The sequence below is a fragment of the Nestor notabilis genome, unplaced genomic scaffold, assembly GCF_000696875.1.
Source record: "Nestor notabilis isolate BGI_N333 unplaced genomic scaffold, ASM69687v1 scaffold30564, whole genome shotgun sequence".
NCBI classification, from domain to species: Eukaryota; Metazoa; Chordata; class Aves; order Psittaciformes; family Psittacidae; genus Nestor; species Nestor notabilis.
In genome coordinates this window covers 1-20,347 of record NW_009924934.1, presented here as the reverse complement: position 1 = coordinate 20,347, position 20,347 = coordinate 1, and the positions used below count along the sequence as shown (strand labels likewise).

The following is a 20,347-nucleotide window of genomic DNA, read 5'->3' as shown; positions in this document are numbered from 1 at the left end:
TCCATAAGGTTTGAAAGTTTTGTTCCCTGCAGTGTTTTGGAGCCCAGGAGTATTCATCTGTTTTGTAAAAGGAAAGTTCTACGGAGTAACATTTGGTCACTGTTGTCTGAATTTCATTATTCTCTTCTCCAGACTAGCAGAGGGGAAAAGTGCAAGTTAGCTGGGTCACAGCCTGAAATGTGAGAGCAGGCAACTTGTGCTGAAGTTTATGGGAATGAAAGGAAATTTAATACTGTTAAAAGAGAGATTTAAAGTTGCATCATACGAAAACAATTGGAGAAGTTTAATCCTGAGGTCTTGGGTTATTTGGTAACTTACATGACCATTTGTCAGCCTGCACAAGATGAAGTTGGCTTTGCCTCTGTTAACAGTTGGCCTCTGTTTTGGAGGGGTATCCCAATGCCAAAGGAACAAATATAAGTTACATTGGTTTTATAGCCCACTACTAGTTCTATTCTTCTTTATCCTTTCAGCTCATGACACATCTGCTTGTCTCCTCTGGGTTGCCAGTGCGGATCTCCCACCGATCCCGCCAACACGTGCTGACAAGCCTTTCATCTGAAAGGGGCTACGGAGCCTGACAGCTTCCCAGACTCCTCAAAATGCTGAATACATATCCATAACTTAACCTCTGCTTCTCAGCCCGCTTCAGGACTCGCACATTGCATTGTCTGTGGAATAAAAGTGATGGGATCCCGGGGATGTAACTGGATACTTCATGTTTTGTAGTGTTTCCAGTATCATTTAAGCTAAAAGATGCTGATGAAACATTCTTTAGATTTATATTAGTTTCTATGGAGTAAATTAAACTGAAAATCTACAGAGCTTTAAATGTATATAAATCAGAGATGTTTTCCAGAGTGTTCCAATGCAAATTCCATCAAATAACTATTAGCAAAATCTTTTCCTGTTAAGAAAATCCTCTTAAAAAGCAGACTACACCTCCCTGTGTCATCTCCTTCTTCCACCACTGACAAATCCTCTCCGATTTTGGCATCTGCGTCAGCACCTTCAGTGTTTGGCCATCGCTGAAGATCTCTCTACATAGTAAAGTATCTTTTCCTAATGTCTAATCAATCTCCCCTCTGGCAGGTTCCCTTGTCCTGTCCCTCCATCCCTTGTCCAAAGCCCTTCTCCAGGTTTCCTGGAGCCCCTTTAGGCCCTGGAGCTGCTCTAAGGTGTCCCCTTCAGGAGCCTTCTCTTCTCCAGCTGCCCCAGCCCAGCTCTCTCAGCCTGGCTCCAGAGCAGAGCTGCTCCAGCCCTCGCAGCCGCTCCGGGTCCTCCTCTGGTCTCGCTCCAGCAGCTCCACGTCCCTCTGGTGCTGTTCCCCAGAGCTGGATCAGGGCTGCAGGGGGGGTCTCCCCAGAGCACAGCAGAGGGGCAGGATCCCCTCCCTGAACTGCTGCTCACACTCTGGGGGTGCACCCAGCACACGGGGTGGGTCTGGGCTCAAGCACACACTGAAGCCAGGTCATGGGGAGCTTCTCATCACCCAACACCCCTGAGTCCTTCTCCTCAGGGCTGCTCCTCTCCACCCAGCCTGTGTTTGTTCTTTCCAGTTAGTACTTCACGGCTTCAGCATTCCTTGCCATGGACAATTGCTGCAGTGCTATAAAGGGAGGCAGACCTGTGTGCTGTTGCTACTACAAACCCTGCAGTTGCTATGGAAGATGTTCTTTGCTTCAACACAGCTGTACACATTACAAAACCTTTTAGCAGGACAGACCTACGCAGCTCCGGCTACATATCCCAAACTGCCAGGCTCCCAGCCATGCTCAGCCAGCCCAGAGGGAGCCACGGCAGCCAAGGGCAGCCAGGGGAGCTGCTGTCTCACTCTTCTCCCGTGGGCATTTTCCAGGGATGTGACAAACACGGCTGTTTCTGCACTCACCTGATCATACGGCAGCTCCTCAGACATCCACACTGGAGTTCCACAGAGGGACCTTTAGTCAATGCTGAAAACATGAGCCAGAGGAGGGGTTGCAGATGTTGATGTTCAATATTGATCTTGAAAGGGTAGTGATGACATTATTATAGCAAGGGGGGAATGGCTTCAAGCTGGCAGAGGGGAGACTGAGATGAGCTCTGAGGCAGAAGCTCTTCCCTGTGAGGGTGGTGAGGCGCTGGCACAGGGTGCCCAGAGAAGCTGTGGCTGCCCCATCCCTGGCAGTGTTCAAGGCCAGGTTGGACACAGGGGCTTGGAGCAACCTGCTCTAGTGGAAGGTGTCCCTGCCCGTGGCAGGGGTTGGAGCTGGAGGAACTTTAAGCTCCCTTCCAACACAAACCAGGCTGGGGTTCTAAGGGCTGAGCTCCCGGAGCCCCCATTCTTCAGCAGCAGCCTCACCAGGATTTCTCTCTCCCTGACATTCTGCAGCAAAGCACCATTGGACACAGGATTTAACATCTTTGCTAACTCTCATCTGTAACCAACTTGAAATACATCAACAGATTTCCAGGTGTCACCTAGAAAAGACACACAAAGTGGGGGTGACCACAGTGACAACAGCGATGTGCTGGTGGCTGTGTTAGCCATGTGCTGCCAATTGGGAAGTTAAACTCAGGCAAGTCAGTCTCCTTTGGCTGCAGGAAGTCTGAGGGAATCCCTGATAACAGGGGTTCAGTTTGAACACTGCAACCAGGATGTTATAAGAACGTTTAACAGGATGTTTTCAATTTTGATAAGCTGGGTTAAATAACAGAGGCTGAACCTGCCACCCTGCATTAGGAGATCTGTCCTTCAGGTATCTGAACCTACTGACTTCTCTGCTTCCCGTATAACCTGACCTCTCAGCTTCCACACACACAGTTTTATCAGGAGGACACTCAAAGCTAAACCCCAGCGAGTGTGGGGCACACTCTGACCTCCTGAAGCTCAGGTGCTCCTCAGAAGGGCAGGCAGGACCTACCTGGGCCAAACCCATTTTGGCATCCCAATAAACTCTGATTTAGCTATTTAAAATAACACTTAATGTATTAATTCACTTCTTCAGCCTTACCTGCATAGAACTGATGCTTTCCTTTTGCTTTGTAAAACGTTATGCTTCACCCTGAAAAACACAGGCAACTAGAACTAGGCAGGACCATCATTTAAATATATATATATGCATTTTTCCTCTGTCGTCCAAGTGGTCAGGCTCTCAAGCAATTTGAATTCCTTATGAAGGGAGAAACACCTCTAAACTGTTGCTGAGTCAGATTAAACCCTGGCATTGCTTCAAAATCCCATTCTTTAATTTTGTGCCATGGACTCTAAGAGCTGAGCATCTGATTACTGCCCTCATAAAACATCTTCTTTGAGGCTGACTGTAATTACAGAGGATTTTCACGCTTCTGTCTTCGGGCAGCACTGGGACAGGGTAGATTTATAGTCTCAGATTCCTGTTTCATCCAGTTTTGCATGGAAGGGAAGATACAGAAAACTTTCTCTCTTCTTCCCCTCTTCCTGCATGAGTACAAAGCATCTGGGTTAGGGCAATTCCAAGCACAAACACAGGCTGGTGGAGACTGGATGGAGCAGCCCTGAGGAGAAGGACTTGGGGATGTTGGGTGAGGAGAAGCTCCCCATGACCTGGCTTCAGCATGTGCTTGAGCCCGGAATGGCCCCGGAGCTGCTGCGAGGGCGGGAGCAGCTCTGCTCTGGAGCCAGGCTGAGAGAGCTGGGCTGGGGCAGCTGGAGAAGAGAAGGCTCCTGAAGGGGACACCTTAGAGCAGCTCCAGTGCCTAAAGGGGCTCCAGGAAACCTGGAGAGGGGCTTTGGACAAGGGATGGAGGGACAGGCCAAGGGGAATGGCTTGAACCTGCCAGAGGGGAGACTGGGATGAGCTCTGAGGCAGAAGCTCTTCCCTGTGAGGGTGCTGAGGCGCTGGCACAGGGTGCCCAGAGAAGCTGTGGCTGCCCCATCCCTGGCAGTGTTCAAGGCCAGGTTGGACACAGGGGCTTGGAGCAACCTGCTCTAGTGGAAGGTGTCCCTGCCCGGGGCAGGGGTTGAAGCTGGAGGAGCTTTAAGGTCCCTTCCAACACAAACCACTCTGGGATTTTATGATGCTTGCAGGAAAGTGACCCCACAGGAGAAGACAAAGCCCCATGTGTGCCCCCTGACGTCAGTAAGGATCTTCCAGCCAGGACAGGTCTTCCACTTCAGCTGCCTTGATGCCAAGTGGCTGGATTACGGATGGACCTTCCACCCAGCAAGTCATCCACCAGCACTGTTTGGAGGTCAGAGCTGTTTCTCATTCCAACAGGGGCTGCCTCCAGCACTTTAACCTGCTTTTGTCGGGTTTATTCTGCATAAGCGGATCCTGCCCCATCTCTTGTGGCTCCAACCAGCAGCCCAAGCCTTGCTGCTGCAGCAACAACTGCCCATATCATCCTTCCTGGAAGCGGTGGAGCTGATCATTTCTGAAGGCCTCCCGGCCTCGCCACGGGAGGTTAATGGCATTGCAGAGGGACACACATGACTGGTAACGTGGTGCCAGAAACAACACAAGCACTCTGCTTGTGAACTTCCTAAACTCCTCCACTTCCCCCCAGCTCCCCCGTCTCCCAGGAGCGGCGGATAAACACGGAGTCAAATGATTCAAAGCTTCACACAGGCACTCCCTGGGACACTGGGACTTTCTTTGCCCATTTATCCCCTCTACAACTTACCTGGGGTTTTTTAGCTTCCTTTCTGCTCTGTGAGGAGGCTCATTGGGACCTGAAGCAGAGGGATGACCCCGCAGCAGGGAGCTGTGCACCATGGTGGGAGCCTCAGCACATCTTAAAATCACCCTGTGGCACCCGAGGGAGCAGAGCGTGGAAGGGTTTTACAGTGCTTCCAGAACAGCCTTTGTAATGGAGGCAAAAAAGCTGAATTGATCTGAAGTTGGTGCAAAGTCTTCCTAAATAATGCCATGATTAGATGGCATTGGTCAGGTGGGGCTTGGAGCAACCTGCTCTAGTGGAAGGTGTCCCTGCCCATGGCAGGGGGTTGGAGCTGGAGGAGCTTTAAGCTCCCTTCCAACTCAAACCAGGCTGGGATGATCTGATTTTCCTGAACTGTTTTAGCCAGGCTCAAACTGACCTGTGGTTTTCCAGGCTGGGTTCCAGCTTTGGGCTTGGGGGGCTATACCTGCGGAGCAGCTTGGTGGCCTGAGCACTCACTGAGGACTGCGAAGACTCAGTAATTTTGACCTGGAAACAAGTGCCTGGAACATGGATGAAATCACAAGTGAGGTGTAAGAAGACCCTGGCTCCATTGGAGAGACTCAATAATGCTGCATCTAGAGAGAACCAGTCCACAGGTGAAGCATTAACAGATCCTATAGAAGAGGATTTCGGAGCTTCTCTGCCCGCAGCACAAAGGTTCAGCCTCTGGTGCCTGTGCTCACTGAGCATCACCCCGCTGCTGCCTGCCAACTTGGCAACAGCACCTCTGTGAGACCCACCAGGTCAGGACCAGAACTCACTGAGGGGCAGTTGGGTGGCCAATTTTCACTCCATGTATGGCCACGGTTCCTTTTGTCAGTGAGCTCTTGTGATGTACTTTCATCTTTGCACGGTGTCAGCGGTGTGCACAAAGGAGATCCTGCATTACGGGAACTCGGGGTAAGGATTAAAACACATGCAGGGAGTGAGACATCCAGATCTGATCGGGCTTCTCAGGGACAGGCTTGAGCCTGAAGAGAAACAAAGAAAGAGCAGGAATAGTTTTTCATGGGAATACCCATCAGCAGAGAGGGGCTGAGGCTCTGCAAACACCTCCCTCGCCACGTCCTTGGCAAACGCGGCCCAGGAACGGTGTTTCCCTGTTGCTGTGCACAGCCACTGGCTTGGAGGGAATCTGCTGTAGCCCAGAGTAAAAGTGAATTTCCTGAGAAAATCATGACTAAGTGAACCTCTGACCACAGAATGGAATTGTCCTGTGCACAGCGGGACCAGTTATCCCAAACCACCAGCCAGTTTTCCTTCGTTTGCTGTATATTCAGACCTGCCAGCACTCAGCAGCTGCTGGGAGCTGTAGGTGCAGTGGAAAGGACAAAGACTGTAGCTGAGAGAAAGTTATGAGAGCACGGGAAGCTTTACACCACGTGCTGAAGATGATGAACCCCCTCGTGTGCTGGGTGCACCCCCAGAGCGTGAGCAGCAGCTCAGGGAGGGGATCCTGCCCCTCTGCTGCGCTCTGGGGAGACCCCCCCTGCAGCCCTGATCCAGCTCTGGGGAACAGCACAAGAGGGACGTGGAGCTGTTTACGTATTAGGCAGAAGCTGTTCCCTGTGAGGGTGCTGAGGCGCTGGCACAGGGTGCCCAGAGAAGCTGTGGCTGCCCCATCCCCGGCAGTGTTCAAGGCCAGGTTGGACACAGGGGCTTGGAGCAACCTGCTCTAGTGGAAGGTGTCCCTGCCCGGGGCAGGGGTTGGAGCTGGAGGAGCTTTAAGGTCCCTTCCAACACAAACCAGGCTGGGATTCTATGAAGCCAGAGTCCCAGGTGAGGGGAGGTGCACACTGCCATGGAGCTGTTAGGACCACCATGGGCAACAGAGCAGGTTTTAGTTCACAGTTTGACTGAAAATCACTCACGGTTCCATTAGAGGGAACTCAGAACTGACCTGCTTTAAAAAGAGGCCAACCATAAACTATGGGGTCACTTGTTCATGCAACACTTAAAAGGCAAATTAGAGCAGCCAAATTGTTTTCCCTCACTAATCCCAGCTCCCTGCTTTAGTGCTTTGCAGCCAGCAATAAGGAAACCCTCCACAACCCCACCCCAGCAACAGAAAGGCTGGGCTCAGGGACACAAATCAGACTGAAGCTCTCTGGTGCAAATGTAAATCCATCTCTTACTTCATACTCTCCAGTTTACATTGTTCTCCAGTTTGTTATTTATCAAGAGATCAAATGTTTCTGTGCCATATGGGTCCCTCCAGAAGAAGCTGTCAAGTAGATTTAGCCTTGGTCTTCAAGTGCTCAGAAGAAAGGAGACTCCCTGGATTAATTTGGAAGCTTCCTTGCTGACTGCATCTGCCCTTTCCGGCCTGTGCAGCTCATGCTTCCAGAAGGATTTGTTTGGCAGAAGTCACTGGAGCATCTATGCTAAGGCTGCGGTGTGGAAATGGAGTCATGGCTACAGCCCCAGATACGCCAAACAGTTTCTCCACTAAAACAGTTACAAACCTCCTCTGCAGCTTAAAAAGGGAAGAGTGAACCAGGGAGCAGCAGCAAAGAGAAGGAGTTTTAACCATAGCCCAGCACCAGGTAGTCTCAGACCGAAATCTGTATTTGCCAGTAAAAATGTCAGCAAGAAATCATAGAACCATAGAATGGTTTGGATTGGAAAGGACCTGAAAGCTCCTCCAGCTCCAACCCCTGCCCCGGGCAGGGACACCTTCCACTAGAGCAGGTTGCTCCAAGCCCCTGTGTCCAACCTGGCCTGGAACACTGCCAGGGACAGGGCAGCCACAGCTTCTCAGCGTGGAGGTTTCACAGCAGTGATTTGCTTGAAAATAGGGGGTTTAGCTCTTTCTCCCTTCAGCATTTGCTGGGATTTTGGACTTCTTCAGTTATATTTTACTCAGTGGCGTGGCTCAGGGTTTGGTTTTTGGCATCAGAACCCTCCTGCTGCTCTCGGCACCTGCATCCCCTCCAGGGGTTTTCCCTTCAGCAGATTGTGAGCGGGAGGAATCGGCAGCCCCACAGCAGCAGAGAGCTGCAGGAGCGAGTCCAGCACTGGCACACAGCAGTTTGGTGATGGCTCTTGGCACTGCCAACACATGGACTTTGGAGACAGACCTTCAGCATCTGGTTTTGTGAAGAACCCACCACCACATGCTGGGGTGGAAACTGGTCTGTCTCTGCACACAATGGGGTTGTGTCTGGGTTTGGTTTTCTCTTTCTGCTCTGAGTGGGAGAAACCCCCACACCAGCGCTGCTCTTTTTTGCTGTTAAGAGGAATCCTTGTTGCCATCGTTTGTGGCCAGACTCCAAGCACAAGTATTGCTTCCTCAGACAACTGACAGAGGGTTTATCCAGATAAACTCCTGGTGTTGTCCTGCATTGCTGGCCTGAATCCATCCAGCACAGAGGCCATGGCTGGTCCAAAACCAGAGGATGGAGGGGACACGCCTGCAGTGGAAAGGGCACAGTGGTGACAAAGGCAAACCAAAAGAGGGAAGTCACCTAAACTCATTCCCAGTAACACTTTTCTAACCTGTCTTAAGCTATAACAGCCTTGAGATGCACGTGGTAAACCAAAGGGGTCTTGTGGATTTACCTGGGGTTGTTTTCCAAGACCCCCTGTTGCTGGAAGGTGTCACCTCCATGGATGAAGGGCACTGTGTCAGTGGGTCTGGTCCTCTCCTGGGCAAAGCCAGCCAGTTGAGTCTGGAGCAAGAACACTGCTCAGCTCCAAGGGGATGGCTTCTAGGAAAAGGGCAGGAAGGTGCAGCTACAAGGTGTTAACATTGAAAAGTGACAACTGTATCCAAAGTGAACCTTCTCTGTACTCTCAGATAAGATATTGCACACTAACGCCAGCAAATCTGATTATTCCAAGGACAGGCTGAGAGAGCTGGGCTGGTTCAGCCTGGAGAAGAGAAGGCTCCTGAAGGGGACACCTTAGAGCAGCTCCAGTGCCTAAAGGGGCTGCAGGAAACCTGGAGAGGGGCTTTGGACAAGGGATGGAGGGACAGGCCAAGGGGAATGGCTTGAACCTGCCAGAGGGGAGACTGAGATGAGGCCAGATTGGACACAGGGGTTTGGAGCAACCTGCTCTAGTGGAAAGTGTCCCTGTCCGTGGCAGGGGTTGGAACTGGATGAGCTTCAAGGTCCCTTCAACCCAAAGCAGTCTGGGATTGTATGATCTTGCTGTCCACATTCAACCAAACAAGCTCATCAAAATGATCTTTTTCTTTCAAAAGGAGCCTTTCAAGAGTAAGAGAGAAAAAACCTAAGAGAGCACTGAACAGGCCTATGTCCCTTTAATATCCTGCAATGCTTGTTACTGCTCATTCCCGCATGGAGGGTTTGCTGTGGGTTTTTCTTATACAGCAGGCAAATGGAAATCAATTTATATCATTTGGTTTTGAAAGGAAAAAATCCACTTAAGTGAAAAATACTCAGCCCTAGTACACAGCCATCACTGGCTCAGAGACATCTCAGTTAGGAGACTATTAACAGGGATAAAGTGTTTGTGCTCCTTTTCCAGGAAAGTTTCCAAGATAGAAAAAAGCCTCTGTACTGCTGAAGAATTCAGTGTCTTTGTGATTTCTAGAGCCTTTTGTTGGAGCAGGAGAAAGGAAAGTACATCTGCTAAACCAAGAGGCTGGGCTAAGGAGCAGCCCACAAGCTGCCAGCAGTGCTGTGCGACGCGGAACAGCAGCACAGCCACGTGCACACCAAGTGTTGACAGGGGCAGGGTTTTATTGGCTATTCTCAGCAGTTCAATAGTGTTCTTATATGCAGAGATAACACTAATATTCCTCTTCTAGTGAAAGATGTGACAATAGAAGGGGGACAGGCTGACTTCCTTCACTCGTGAGCATCCAGCGCCGTGTCTGACCAAGCCTTTAGGTGATGACGGTCGGACCGGTGCGGCCAGTTCTTTCATGAAGCTGGGAAAGTTTCAGTGCAATTGAAATGAGAGGTGCCAACATGACCTGCAGAAAGGAAAGAGATGGCTCAGAACCACGGAGCAGAGTGCACATCTCATCCACCCTTCCCTTGTGGGCTTCTGGTGTCAGCCAGGGACACCCAAAGCTTGGCACTGCTGGCCAAAGGACTGTTGAGGTTCACAGCGTGAGCTGTGGGACCACCCCAGTGAGGGATGTGGTGTTCTGACCACGTGCAGGTTCAGAGAGAAAACCCCAGCACAGCTCCAGTGCTGCTGGTGCCACCCTCATTGGGCCATACTCCAAACTCTGCTGCTCCATTGGCAGGGTTAAATCCTCGGTTTAGTTTGTGCCTCTCAGAACGTGGAGGTTTGAGTCTTCTGTCAATAACTGCACAGAACTTTTATGCAAAAAGGGCTCAAGGACTGTTTGCTGGGGAATAGAAAATGAGGATTCTTTTCCTCCTGTGCCTACAAGAGAGCTCAACAGCATTTTTAAATGATGCTGTAAAAGAACACAAATTATCCAGCTCTGGGGCAACAGCACCAGAGGGACATGGAGCTGTTGGAGTGAATCCAGAGGAGGCCCCGGAGCTGCTGCGAGGCTGGAGCAGCTCTGCTCTGGAGCCAGACTGAGAGAGCTGTGCTGGGGCAGCTGGAGAAGAGAAGGCTCCTGAAGGGGACACCTTAGAGCAGCTCAAGTACCTGAAGGGGCTGAGAACTCCCAAGTTCTGTATAGGAATGAGCTCATTTTATCCCTAGTGATGCAACATTTCAACTAGAAGGTGAGTCCAGGACTGAAACGGTGTCTTCCCACACCTGCAACCAGCCACAGTTCTAACATAAATAAACTGGAATTCTCATGTGGGATTGCAGGAGCAGCTGTGAGGGATTCTGAGTAAGTAACACAGGGGGTTATTATGTACATCTATTGTATAAATAGATTAAAGATTGGGATTAAAGACACCAAAGCCCTTGCTTCCAAAACACCTCACACCTCCACATCGCTCCAAGCAACACAGAGCTAAGCAAAGGTCTCAGATTTTTAGGAAGGCTAAAGGGAAGGCTAAGGTGGTGCCATGGCTGAGGCTCAGCCCTCACCTGAGGGTCCTCATGGATCTTGTGAGGGTCCTTCTCGTAGCTGTCGATGTAGAGCCGCACGGTGGCCCCCGCGCTGCCGGTACCGCTGAGTCTGAAGATGATGCGGGAGCCGTCCGAGAAGATGAGCCGCAAGCCCTGGTAGGAGAGGAGTGGAGGAAAGGAGCCTCTGAGCCTTGTGCCTCTTGGGTATCCAAGGCATTTTCCAGGAGACCCAGCATGGCTGTGCCTGACCTGCACGATCCCTGAGCTCCTCCTCTTTAAGGAACCATGGAAGACTCCTCCATCATCCTCTCCTCACTTCCAGAGGAGCTTGTGTCCCTCCTGGTCCACTCTGGAGAACTTGCTAGAGCTCCTGAACACAAAGTGTGTTGCTGCTCTAAGATCCCTCACCCCATCGCTTGCTTGGATGGAAACAAGAGCCAGGCACTGTCAGCCATTGGAATAACCTCCCCAGGGAAGTGGTGGATTCCTCAACGCTGGCCACTGTTTTGATTCAGCTGGACAGGGCGCTGGGACATCTAGCCTAGGTCATGCTTTGCCAAGAAAGGTTGGACCAGATGATCCTCGAGATCCCTTCCAACCTGTGATTCTCTGTCAGACAGGGCATTACCAACCCATTGCTCTTCCGCAAAAATAGGACATAAAGGGAATGTTTGACTTTGTCCATTGCATTTGTGCCTGCTCTAAAGGTAAGCCCAAAATACACAGAGCAACACCCTCTGAGGTCATGTTCAGCCCAGGCCAGGCTGTGCCCACCTGGTTTTTGGAGACACTTCCATCCACAGGATCACTGTACTCAAAATTATCAGCTTTCTCAACCGTGTAGACTTTGTCACCACACGAGAGCTGCTTCCCCACGAAGGAGCGGTCAAACATCACCGCCTCCAAATCCTTCATCATTTTGTTAGCTGCATCTGCATCCACCTCCTCATAGTCGTATCTACAAGCAGTCACCATAAAACAAAGGTTAGGAAGGGGAGGCTGTAATGAGTAGGAATGTTTTGTGATGCCCTTGTTGGAACACTGTGGTTTGCCCCACAGATGTGCTCTTACTCCTTTACTGGAGGAGAGGACAGAAGAAAAGAGAGAAGGATCCACGTGTAGCAATATAGCTACGATCCAGTACAAATCCATGGGATAACCACAACACATCCCAGGCATTTGGCATCAGGAGGGATGAAAGTGCAGGTTGTGCTCTCACAGACACAAGGGCTCAACCCCAACAACGCTGACTGCAAAGAATTTATCCATGGCAGGATCTCAGCAGGTTCCTCACGATAACACCTTTGCCTGAACATCCTCCTGTGCATCCACAGCAAAATGCAGGTGTGACTGCAGCCAGGATGCCAGTGCCAGCTTTGATCTCTCCAACCTGAGTAAGAGAGGCAGCAGAGAGCAGCTCAAGTGCACATCAGGATGTGAGACTTTCTACTCTTGATTCCCAGCGTGATCTGTGCTTTTACTCACCAGCTGGCTCCACGGAGCATGCACGGGCTTGCTAACCTGCTGCCACTGCACTGCTCACTCTGCAGCCATACCTCTGGTGCTAAAAGGCTGCCTTTTACTCTAGGCTTTGGCATTTTTTCCACAGTTTGAATGGCTCAGCTGTGTGCTGGCTTTGTGGTGGGGGGGGAAAGAAGGAAAAGGCAAATCCCTTCATTTGGCAATCACACAATTTTCAGGTAGGTCTTCCCTGCTGAAAGATTTCTGCCCAATGCTTTCAGCCCACACAGTATTCCCACCCTGCTTGGGGCAGGCTGTTTCCCTTTGCATCTTCCATGTCTACTGCAGTTGAAACTAAGAGCGTTTTGGGACTAGACAAATTCAACCAGGTAAATAACAGCCTAGGAGCTGGGCATCTGTTCAGTAAGACATCGCCATCACTAAAGATACTGCAGGTTAACTTGGGATTCGGAGTCTCAAGAAACATACTGTGCCAATGGCAAAAGAGATTCTTGCAAGGAAAAATTCTCCATTAAAACCAAAAAAAAGACACTTTACATAAAAGGCACAGCCTTTGCAGGCTTGGGTACTTACCAGGCTTATGTTTAGAACAACAAATCCTAAACGGGACACTGGGAGAGGTTCAGGTGAGTACCTGCTGGTTTATTTAACCCAGTTATGGTCCATACTGCAGCAAACTGCTCAGGGGGTTAAATCACTGCAATCAGCACGTGTAAGGAGGTGTAACTGTGCTGTGGTGGCACATGTGGGTGCCACCAGTGCGTGGGGCTCTCACTTTGGAGGGTTGGACACAGGACAAGGGTGAAGCGTGTGGTGTCTGCCCCACCTGGTGAAGAAGTTCCTGCCGTACTTCTGCCAGTGATCCTTCATGATGTCCTCCACGCTCTGCTTGCGGGTGGCCAGGATGGACAGCCAGGCCAGGACAGCCCAGAGCCCGTCCTTCTCCCGGATGTGGTCAGAGCCTGCAGAGAGCCACAGCACAAACACATTTCCCACCTCTTTCCACGCAAGAGCCTGTGCTACAGCCCTACCTTGTCCTCCCCATCCAGCTGGCAGCCATACAGACACACAAATGGAAGGCATTCCACGAGCTTGATCCCTGCTGTATTGTTAGAATGGTTCAAGATATCATCTGCTTTTAGCTATAGCCCAAATAAAACATTCAGCCTCTTTTAACACACACGCACTCATTGTTCACAGATCCTTAATTCTGTTCCCAAGGAAGCAATGGGGATAAAATGGTCATCAAAAGAAAGAAGGAAAAAAAAAAGAAGAGGGAAATGCAAAGGAACAGCTCAGGAAGGACTAACACCAACCTCCTCAAGCAGCTGTCATGAACTGTCTGCCAAATCAGCATACCCTGAACAGCACATATTCTGGCTGAGCACCAACAAAAATGTCAGCCCTTGCTGAGGAAGCCAAACCCTAACGACTCCGAAATTAGCATCCCAGAATCATAGAAGGGTTTGTGTTGAAGGGACCTTAAAGCTCCTCCAGCTCCAACCACTGCCACGGGCAGGGACACCTTCCACTAGAGCAGGTTGCTCCAAGCCCCTGTGTCCAAGCTGGCCTTGAACACTGCCAGGGATGGGGCAGCCACAGCTTCTCTGGGCACCCTGTGCCAGCGCCTCAGCACCCTCACAGGGAAGGTATCACCCACAACAGAGAGAAGAGCCCACTGGACAACACCAACCACCGGGGCTGGCAAACAGCAGTGCAGAGACACTTCATCCCCTGTGGAGACCAGAGGAGAGCCCTATGCCCGCTCTCACTCACACGTGGCCATCCCATAAAGGCTGTCAAAGACCCTGGTGTGGCTGGAAGAGGGTTCCTGCAGAGCAAGCACTGCACAGAGGGCAGGCAGCCACCCGGGGCCAGCCCAGCCTCACCCTGGGAGCACATTGACAGGGACCACGTGGCACCGGGGCCCTTGGGAAACCAGAGAGGGTGTTGCAACTCACCCAGCACCCCGAGCACCTAAATTAAACAAGGATCAAATGGCAGCCCAGAATACACCCAGCCCGGACCCCAGGGTTCTGGCTTGCGAGTGCTCCACAGATGCACAGCTTCTGGGGTTTATCCTTTGAGCTCTGGAAAACCTCCAAACAGGTATTAATGAATCCCAAGGAGCCAGGGTTTGCGGAGAGCGCTCCAGAGCTGCCCCTCTGCCCTCTCAAGGGTTGCCAGAGTGGGCAGTCACCTGGGGGAAAGGCTGGGGCACGGGTTATGGGGGGCTTTACATAAATCCACTACTGTGGACACAGGGATAAATTATCCTCAGGGTCCTTTACAGCAGAGAGAGCTGTGCAGAGGTGGTGGAGAGGAATGCTATATAAACACAAGTCCCATGTGATGGATCAGCTTATTGCTGGAATAAAATACCCAAGGAAGCAAGCAGGAATTCTGTCATGTCGCATTACTCTAATTGCTCCTGGACTCCAGTCCCACCGGGGCACAGTTTGTTCCAATTTTTACTGGGTCTATTTGCCTGCTCCTTCACCTCTCTCCCCTTCAGCACTCACATTCTGTCTGGCTCCAAACAGCTCCTCATTAACTTCCTATCAAACAACCTTCCTTGCCCTTTTCATTCCTTAAAGTGCATTTCCCAGATGGACAAACCCCCTTTGCATTGCAGGGGAGAGGGTCCAACACTTCTGGGCCCTTTCTTAAGTCTGTCCCCCCCCAGACTGCTTCGGCTCCTGGCCACTCATGATGCTGCATGGCCAAAATCTCAAACCACCCTCAGCCCCTGCTGCAAACGGAGCCACTTTTACTTTAATGCAGAGTCACTCACCTACTGGGGGAGGGAGAGAAACTATGAGCTCATTGCTCATACAGTAAAAGATGGAAACAATTTTAGAGAGCTGCTCATTAGAGACCATCTCCTATCAGCAGCTGCATGAATCATTTGGTGCTTTTTGTTGTTATTTATTTACTGAAATGCTGGTGCCCTCTCATTAGCCAAAGTTCAGAATGTAAACTTAATGCATGCTGAAATCACCCAGGGCAACGCTCCAAGATCTGTCTTTACTCATACTTCAAGATTTCTTTACACAGATACCACGTTTTGTGAAACTCCCCTTTCCTTCCTGAGGCCAAATCCCGTGTATCAGAATAGCAGTTGATTGCAGTAACACTGCCACTGAAGACTCTGTCAGCCCCACAGCAAAATGCTGTCACCCAGTGGTCCCATTCCCTCAGCTACAGGAAAGCTGGATAATCCTTTCATGTCAAATTGTGCACCCCAGTTCCACACAACGTTTGTGAATCAGAGTCATAGAATGGTTTGTGTTGGAAGGGACCTTAAAGCTCCTCCAGCTCCAACCCCTGCCACGGGCAGGGACACCTTCCACTAGAGCAGGTTGCTCCAAGCCCCTGTGTCCAAGCTGGCCTTGAACACTGCCAGGGATGGGGCAGCCACAGCTTCTCTGGGCACCGTGTGCCAGCGCCCCCGCACCCTCACGGGGAAGAGCTTCTGCCCAAGAGCTCATCCCAGTCTCCCCTCTGGCAGGTTCAAGCCATTCCCCTTGGCCTGTCCCTCCATCCCTTGTCCAAAGCCCCTCTCCAGGTTTCCTGGAGCCCCTTTAGGCACTGGAGCTGCTCTAAGGTGTCCCCTTGAGGAGCCTTCTCTTCTCCAGCTGCCCCAGCCCAGCTCTCTCAGCCTGGCTCCAGAGCAGAGCTGTTCCAGCCCTCGCAGCAGCTCCGGGGCCTCCTCTGCAATAGCTCCAGTCCCTCTTGTGTTGGGATTTAAAGCCATCCCTGCTCTGTGAGACACCCCCACACAGGCTGAAATGTTTTTCTGAAATATGGGCTGACGGAACAAAAACACACAAGGTTTGAGCCTGAAATCATCCAGCTTAGATTCTCTGAGGCCCCTTGTGCCTTGCATGTCCTACCAACTGCCCTTGGTCTTCAGAGGTCTTTAGAGAACAGGAAAAACAAGACCTTGGGGGGAATTCAGACCTGATAAAACTCAGCCTTTGCCCATGAATTAGGTGCTGATCTACTGGGAAGGTCCCATTTCCACAGTCAGGACGTTAAAACCATGTGGTAGATGCCACAGGAGAGCTCAGGAAGAGCCGAGGCCTCCCAGGAACACTGCGTGTTTTGAGCACGCCGCACCGACGCAGAGCAAAACCTGCTCACTTCAACTTCCCTGCACAAATAATAGTTGTGTGTCACGTGCACACCCCTAGTAAATTCCTTAAGATGTTCACTTTGTTTCTCAGTAACCCAATAACTTGCTCCGACTGTTCAAAGGCAAGTGTTAATTTAAACTTTATAAATCATACCTTGTTTTTCGAACAGGAAAATGAGGGCCCTATTAAGCTCAGAGATTTAATAGTGACCTGAAACCTTCCCTAATAAAACTGCATGCTCCAAACCATATTTCTTTCCAGAAATGAAAACATTTAGAAGGTTTTCCTGGCCACCAAGAGTTGAAAAATACATTTAACATTGCACTTAATCCCCATAGACTCAATGACCGGGCTAGTAAAGAGGCCCTTAAACTTCCTGCATATCTACATGTGCCTTCCTAACTAACTGAAAGAACTAGCTCTGGCTGACCAAACTTTAAGCATTATGTTTGTTTCCACCAGTGATTCTTGCAAGCTTTTTAAAGATTTAATTACTTTGGAAGCATTAATAACTACACATGAAAGACAAATCCCAAGCTACCCACCACAACAAAGAACTGAGAGGAGGTATAATAGCATCCTTGGTGAAATCAGGAACGCTGACTTACCAGTACCAAAACTTTCCTCTCCACACAGAGACAGCTTGTTTGCATCCATCAAGTTTCCAAAGAACTTCCAGCCAGTTGGAGTTTCATACAAAGCAATCTTTGTAGCTTGGGCCACCCTTCAAAGGTAAAAAAAGGCTAAAGTCACATCACAGCTGGACTCGCAGTGCTCCCATGTGAAATACTGCAGCAGGAGCTTCAGCTGGTACCAAGCGTCTCTGTTGGGGTAGCACTGAAGGCAGGTCATGCCACTGTCTTGGGTTTTTATAATGAACCATTCTTTGTCCAGCAAACCTCTATTTTATCCCGGTGTGATGTTTGGGAAATGGATGGGATCACAGAATCACGGAATGGTTTGGGTCGGAAGGGACATTAAGGATCATCTAGCTCCAACCCCCTGCACAGTTAAAGAATAGATATAAACATACAGCTCTCCTAAAGCACTTTTAAGCTGCAGATCTCAGAGCATTTATCAAAGAAGTATCACTATCAAACTGAAAAGAAAAAAGAGGGGGAGGATCACTCAGGTTTTGGCCTATCTGTAGAGAAGAGAAAGAGCCAAGAGCAGAGCCCAGCTCTGCCATGTCCCCAGAGAGGATGTAACTCATTAACCCTCACCCTGGCAGCCAGCCCGCAGCAGCCCTGGCTCTGCTTCACGCCTCAGAGGGACCAGGAGATGGTCCCATCAGATGGACTCATTCCCACTAGGAACATGTGTGTTAAACCACAAAAAAGGGACAGTCCCTCTCCTTGGCCGGGCTCCCCTCTCCCACCACACACAGAGGTGGATGCTACCTATCGAGAGCCCCGCTGGTGGGCATGCTCCGGGCAAAGCCGCGCACTCCGGTCTGCTGGAAGTACGGGATGCTGAAGATGTTGGCAGCGATGACGGCCACGGAGTCGGAGGGGTTCACAAAGAAGCCGTGTTTCCCAAGAATCATGTTGCGATCCTGGGGAAGACAAGAGAGGAACAGCTCTGATCCCTGCTTACTGCAGAAGTTGTTCTGCTTGGCAGCCACAGCCCATAAAGCCAGCGACTCACAGAGGGTTTCTTGACTGCACTGAAATAAATGCAGAGTTTTGACACAGTTAAATAGCACCTGGATAGGATTTCACTTTCGTGCTGATTTTTCACAGCCTTTAAAGCTATTTAAACACAGTTTGGACTTCAACATTAACACAGGAGCCAACTATTGCCGTGGTGGCAAATTGCAGCAAGTGGTTCACGTCCATTCACAATTGGAAAGGAGAGAGGGAGGAAGAAACGTCTTTGCCCTCATCCTCCTCTGCTTAAGAGCAGCTGAGCAGTCAGTCCCCCATAGCTGATTGAGGGCAAAAAGGTGACTATGGAACAGTCCATTTACCCCATCTCCATCAAAGGCAGCTCCAAAGTCGTACTCTCCCGTCTTCATGGTCTGGACCAGGTCAGCAGCGTAGGTTAAGTTGGGGTCGGGATGGTGGCCACCAAAGTCCTCCAGCGGGGTGCAGTTCACAGCTGAGTTTGCTGGGGCTCCGAGCTCCTCACACAGGATCTTTTTGACGTAAGGGCCCACAACTATCATGGCAAAACATGGAAACGAGTCAGCCTCTGCCCTCAGTCAGCTGTGCACCAGCCACGTAACCACCCAGCCCTCTGGTCTGCTCAGTTTGGGTCAGTTTATGTGGTTTATGGCAGTAAAGCACAAATGATTACATCAAAGACCCAAGCAGCACAGAGGAGTGCTTAACCCTGATCCACCCAGGCACACAAGCTCATGCCAAAGAAGCTTCTCAGCTGAGGGGCTGTCCCACTAAATAAATGAAACCACTCATGAGTTTAGAAGCGAGCGTAAGCCTATGCCAGGGGTTCAGCATGTGAGCCAGGGCCCCACTGTGAAGGGCTCATGCACCAGGGGCACTGGGGTATTAGAATCACCACATAATAGACCAAAATGCACACGTGCTGCAGATATCCAGCGGTACAATAGGATTTACTGCTCTCAAACACTAATAATGTAGGCATAAAATATAAGTGAGCATTGGAACGAGAATGGTCTGGAGACAAGAGAAACAAGATGCTAAGAAAGCTGGGTGCTCCTGAAAATGTCTATTAAAAGATACAAAACAGTCTAATGGTCCTATTCCTGTACTGCTGTGACCTCCATGGGACACTGACTGATGTGAAGTCTTCCAGGGCAGCTCTGACCACAGCATCAGCCCTAACCTCCTCCATCTCTCAAGTGTGGACTGATGTGTGTGAGCCATTCAGCATCGCCCCTAAATCCCAGCGATCTCTCTGCCCTAGGTCAATTCCCGAGTCCAAACATAACAAAACCCAAATCTACAAGTGATGGATATAAATTCCAGTAAAAAGCTTCTCTCCGAAGTAGGTGGCAAAGCCCCAGGGACACACGGCCCCCACAGTGCCCCAAACCCAAGTCCACCCCTACCTCCATGCATAGCATCTATGCGAATCTTGAGCTGGTTCTTCCCCGAAAGCAGCTCCTTTAACGCATGGAAGTCAAATATGTTCCTCAGCATGTTCGCATAAGCTTCTACTGAGTCCACAATCTCCACTGGAAAAAACAGAAAGTAAATGGAGACCAATCCTCACAGTCCGAAATCTTTGGAGGAAAGTAACTCTCCAGACTGTTTAACTTGGAGAAGAGAAGCTCAGAGCAGCTTCCAGTGTCTGAAGGGGGCTATAAGGATGCTGGAGAGGGACCTTCATCATGGACTGCAGTGATAACGATGAGGTGTGATAGGGTTAAACTGAAACAGGGGATATTTAGGTTAGAAATAAGGAAGAAGTTCTTTACTGTGAGGCTGGTGAGGCACTGGCACAGGGTGTCCAAGGAAGTTGTGAATCATAGAATAGTTAGGGTTGCAAAGGACCTTAAGATCTTCTAGTTGCAACCCCCCCTGTCATGGGCAGGGACACCTCACACTAAACCATGTCACCCAGGATTCTGTCCAACCTGGCCTTGAACACTGCCAGGGATGAAGCATTTAACACTTCCTTGGGCAACCTGTTCCATCCCTGGCAGTGTTCAAGGCCAGGTTGGACACAGGTCAAGGCCGGGCTGGACGGCACTTGGAGCAACCTGCTCTAGTGGAAGGTGTCCCTGGCTGGGGCAGGGGTTGGAGCTGGAGGAGCTTTAACCCAAACCACCCTGTGATTCTATGATAATTTTGCTCCACATGGCACTGTGCTGACAGTCCTTGGTGCAAAAGGCCAGGGCTCAGCATAAAGCCTTTAATCATCCCATAGAATCATTTCATAAAGACAATAGTAATATTCCTATATTAAGAATTTAAACACAGGCTGTCGCAGATAATGAGGTTACAGAGCAAATGGACCAACAAAATCCCTAAGACAAACACAGTTCCCAGCTCCCTGGGTTTCTTTCAAGAGGGCTCAGTCTTATTCTGCTTACCTGGAGAGTGGGAATAAAGGAAAGGGGGAAAATATTTTCT

The 20,347-nt window shown here is 50.3% G+C and overlaps 1 protein-coding gene across 1 annotated transcript; it reads right to left on the bottom strand.

Annotated features, from left to right (window-relative positions):
- Positions 1-9,541: 9,541 nt before the first annotated feature.
- PGM1 (phosphoglucomutase 1) lies at positions 9,542-19,447 on the bottom strand. Its single transcript, XM_010012797.1, has 8 exons — positions 19,321-19,447; positions 18,256-18,446; positions 17,687-17,841; positions 16,895-17,010; positions 12,974-13,109; positions 11,440-11,623; positions 10,684-10,818; positions 9,542-9,631 (listed from the first exon to the last, which is right to left on the bottom strand). The coding sequence occupies exons 1-8, from the start codon at positions 19,409-19,411 to the stop codon at positions 9,542-9,544; spliced, it is 1,098 nt and encodes a 365-aa protein (XP_010011099.1). The 5' UTR covers positions 19,412-19,447.
- Between the last annotated feature and the right edge of the window lie 900 nt (positions 19,448-20,347).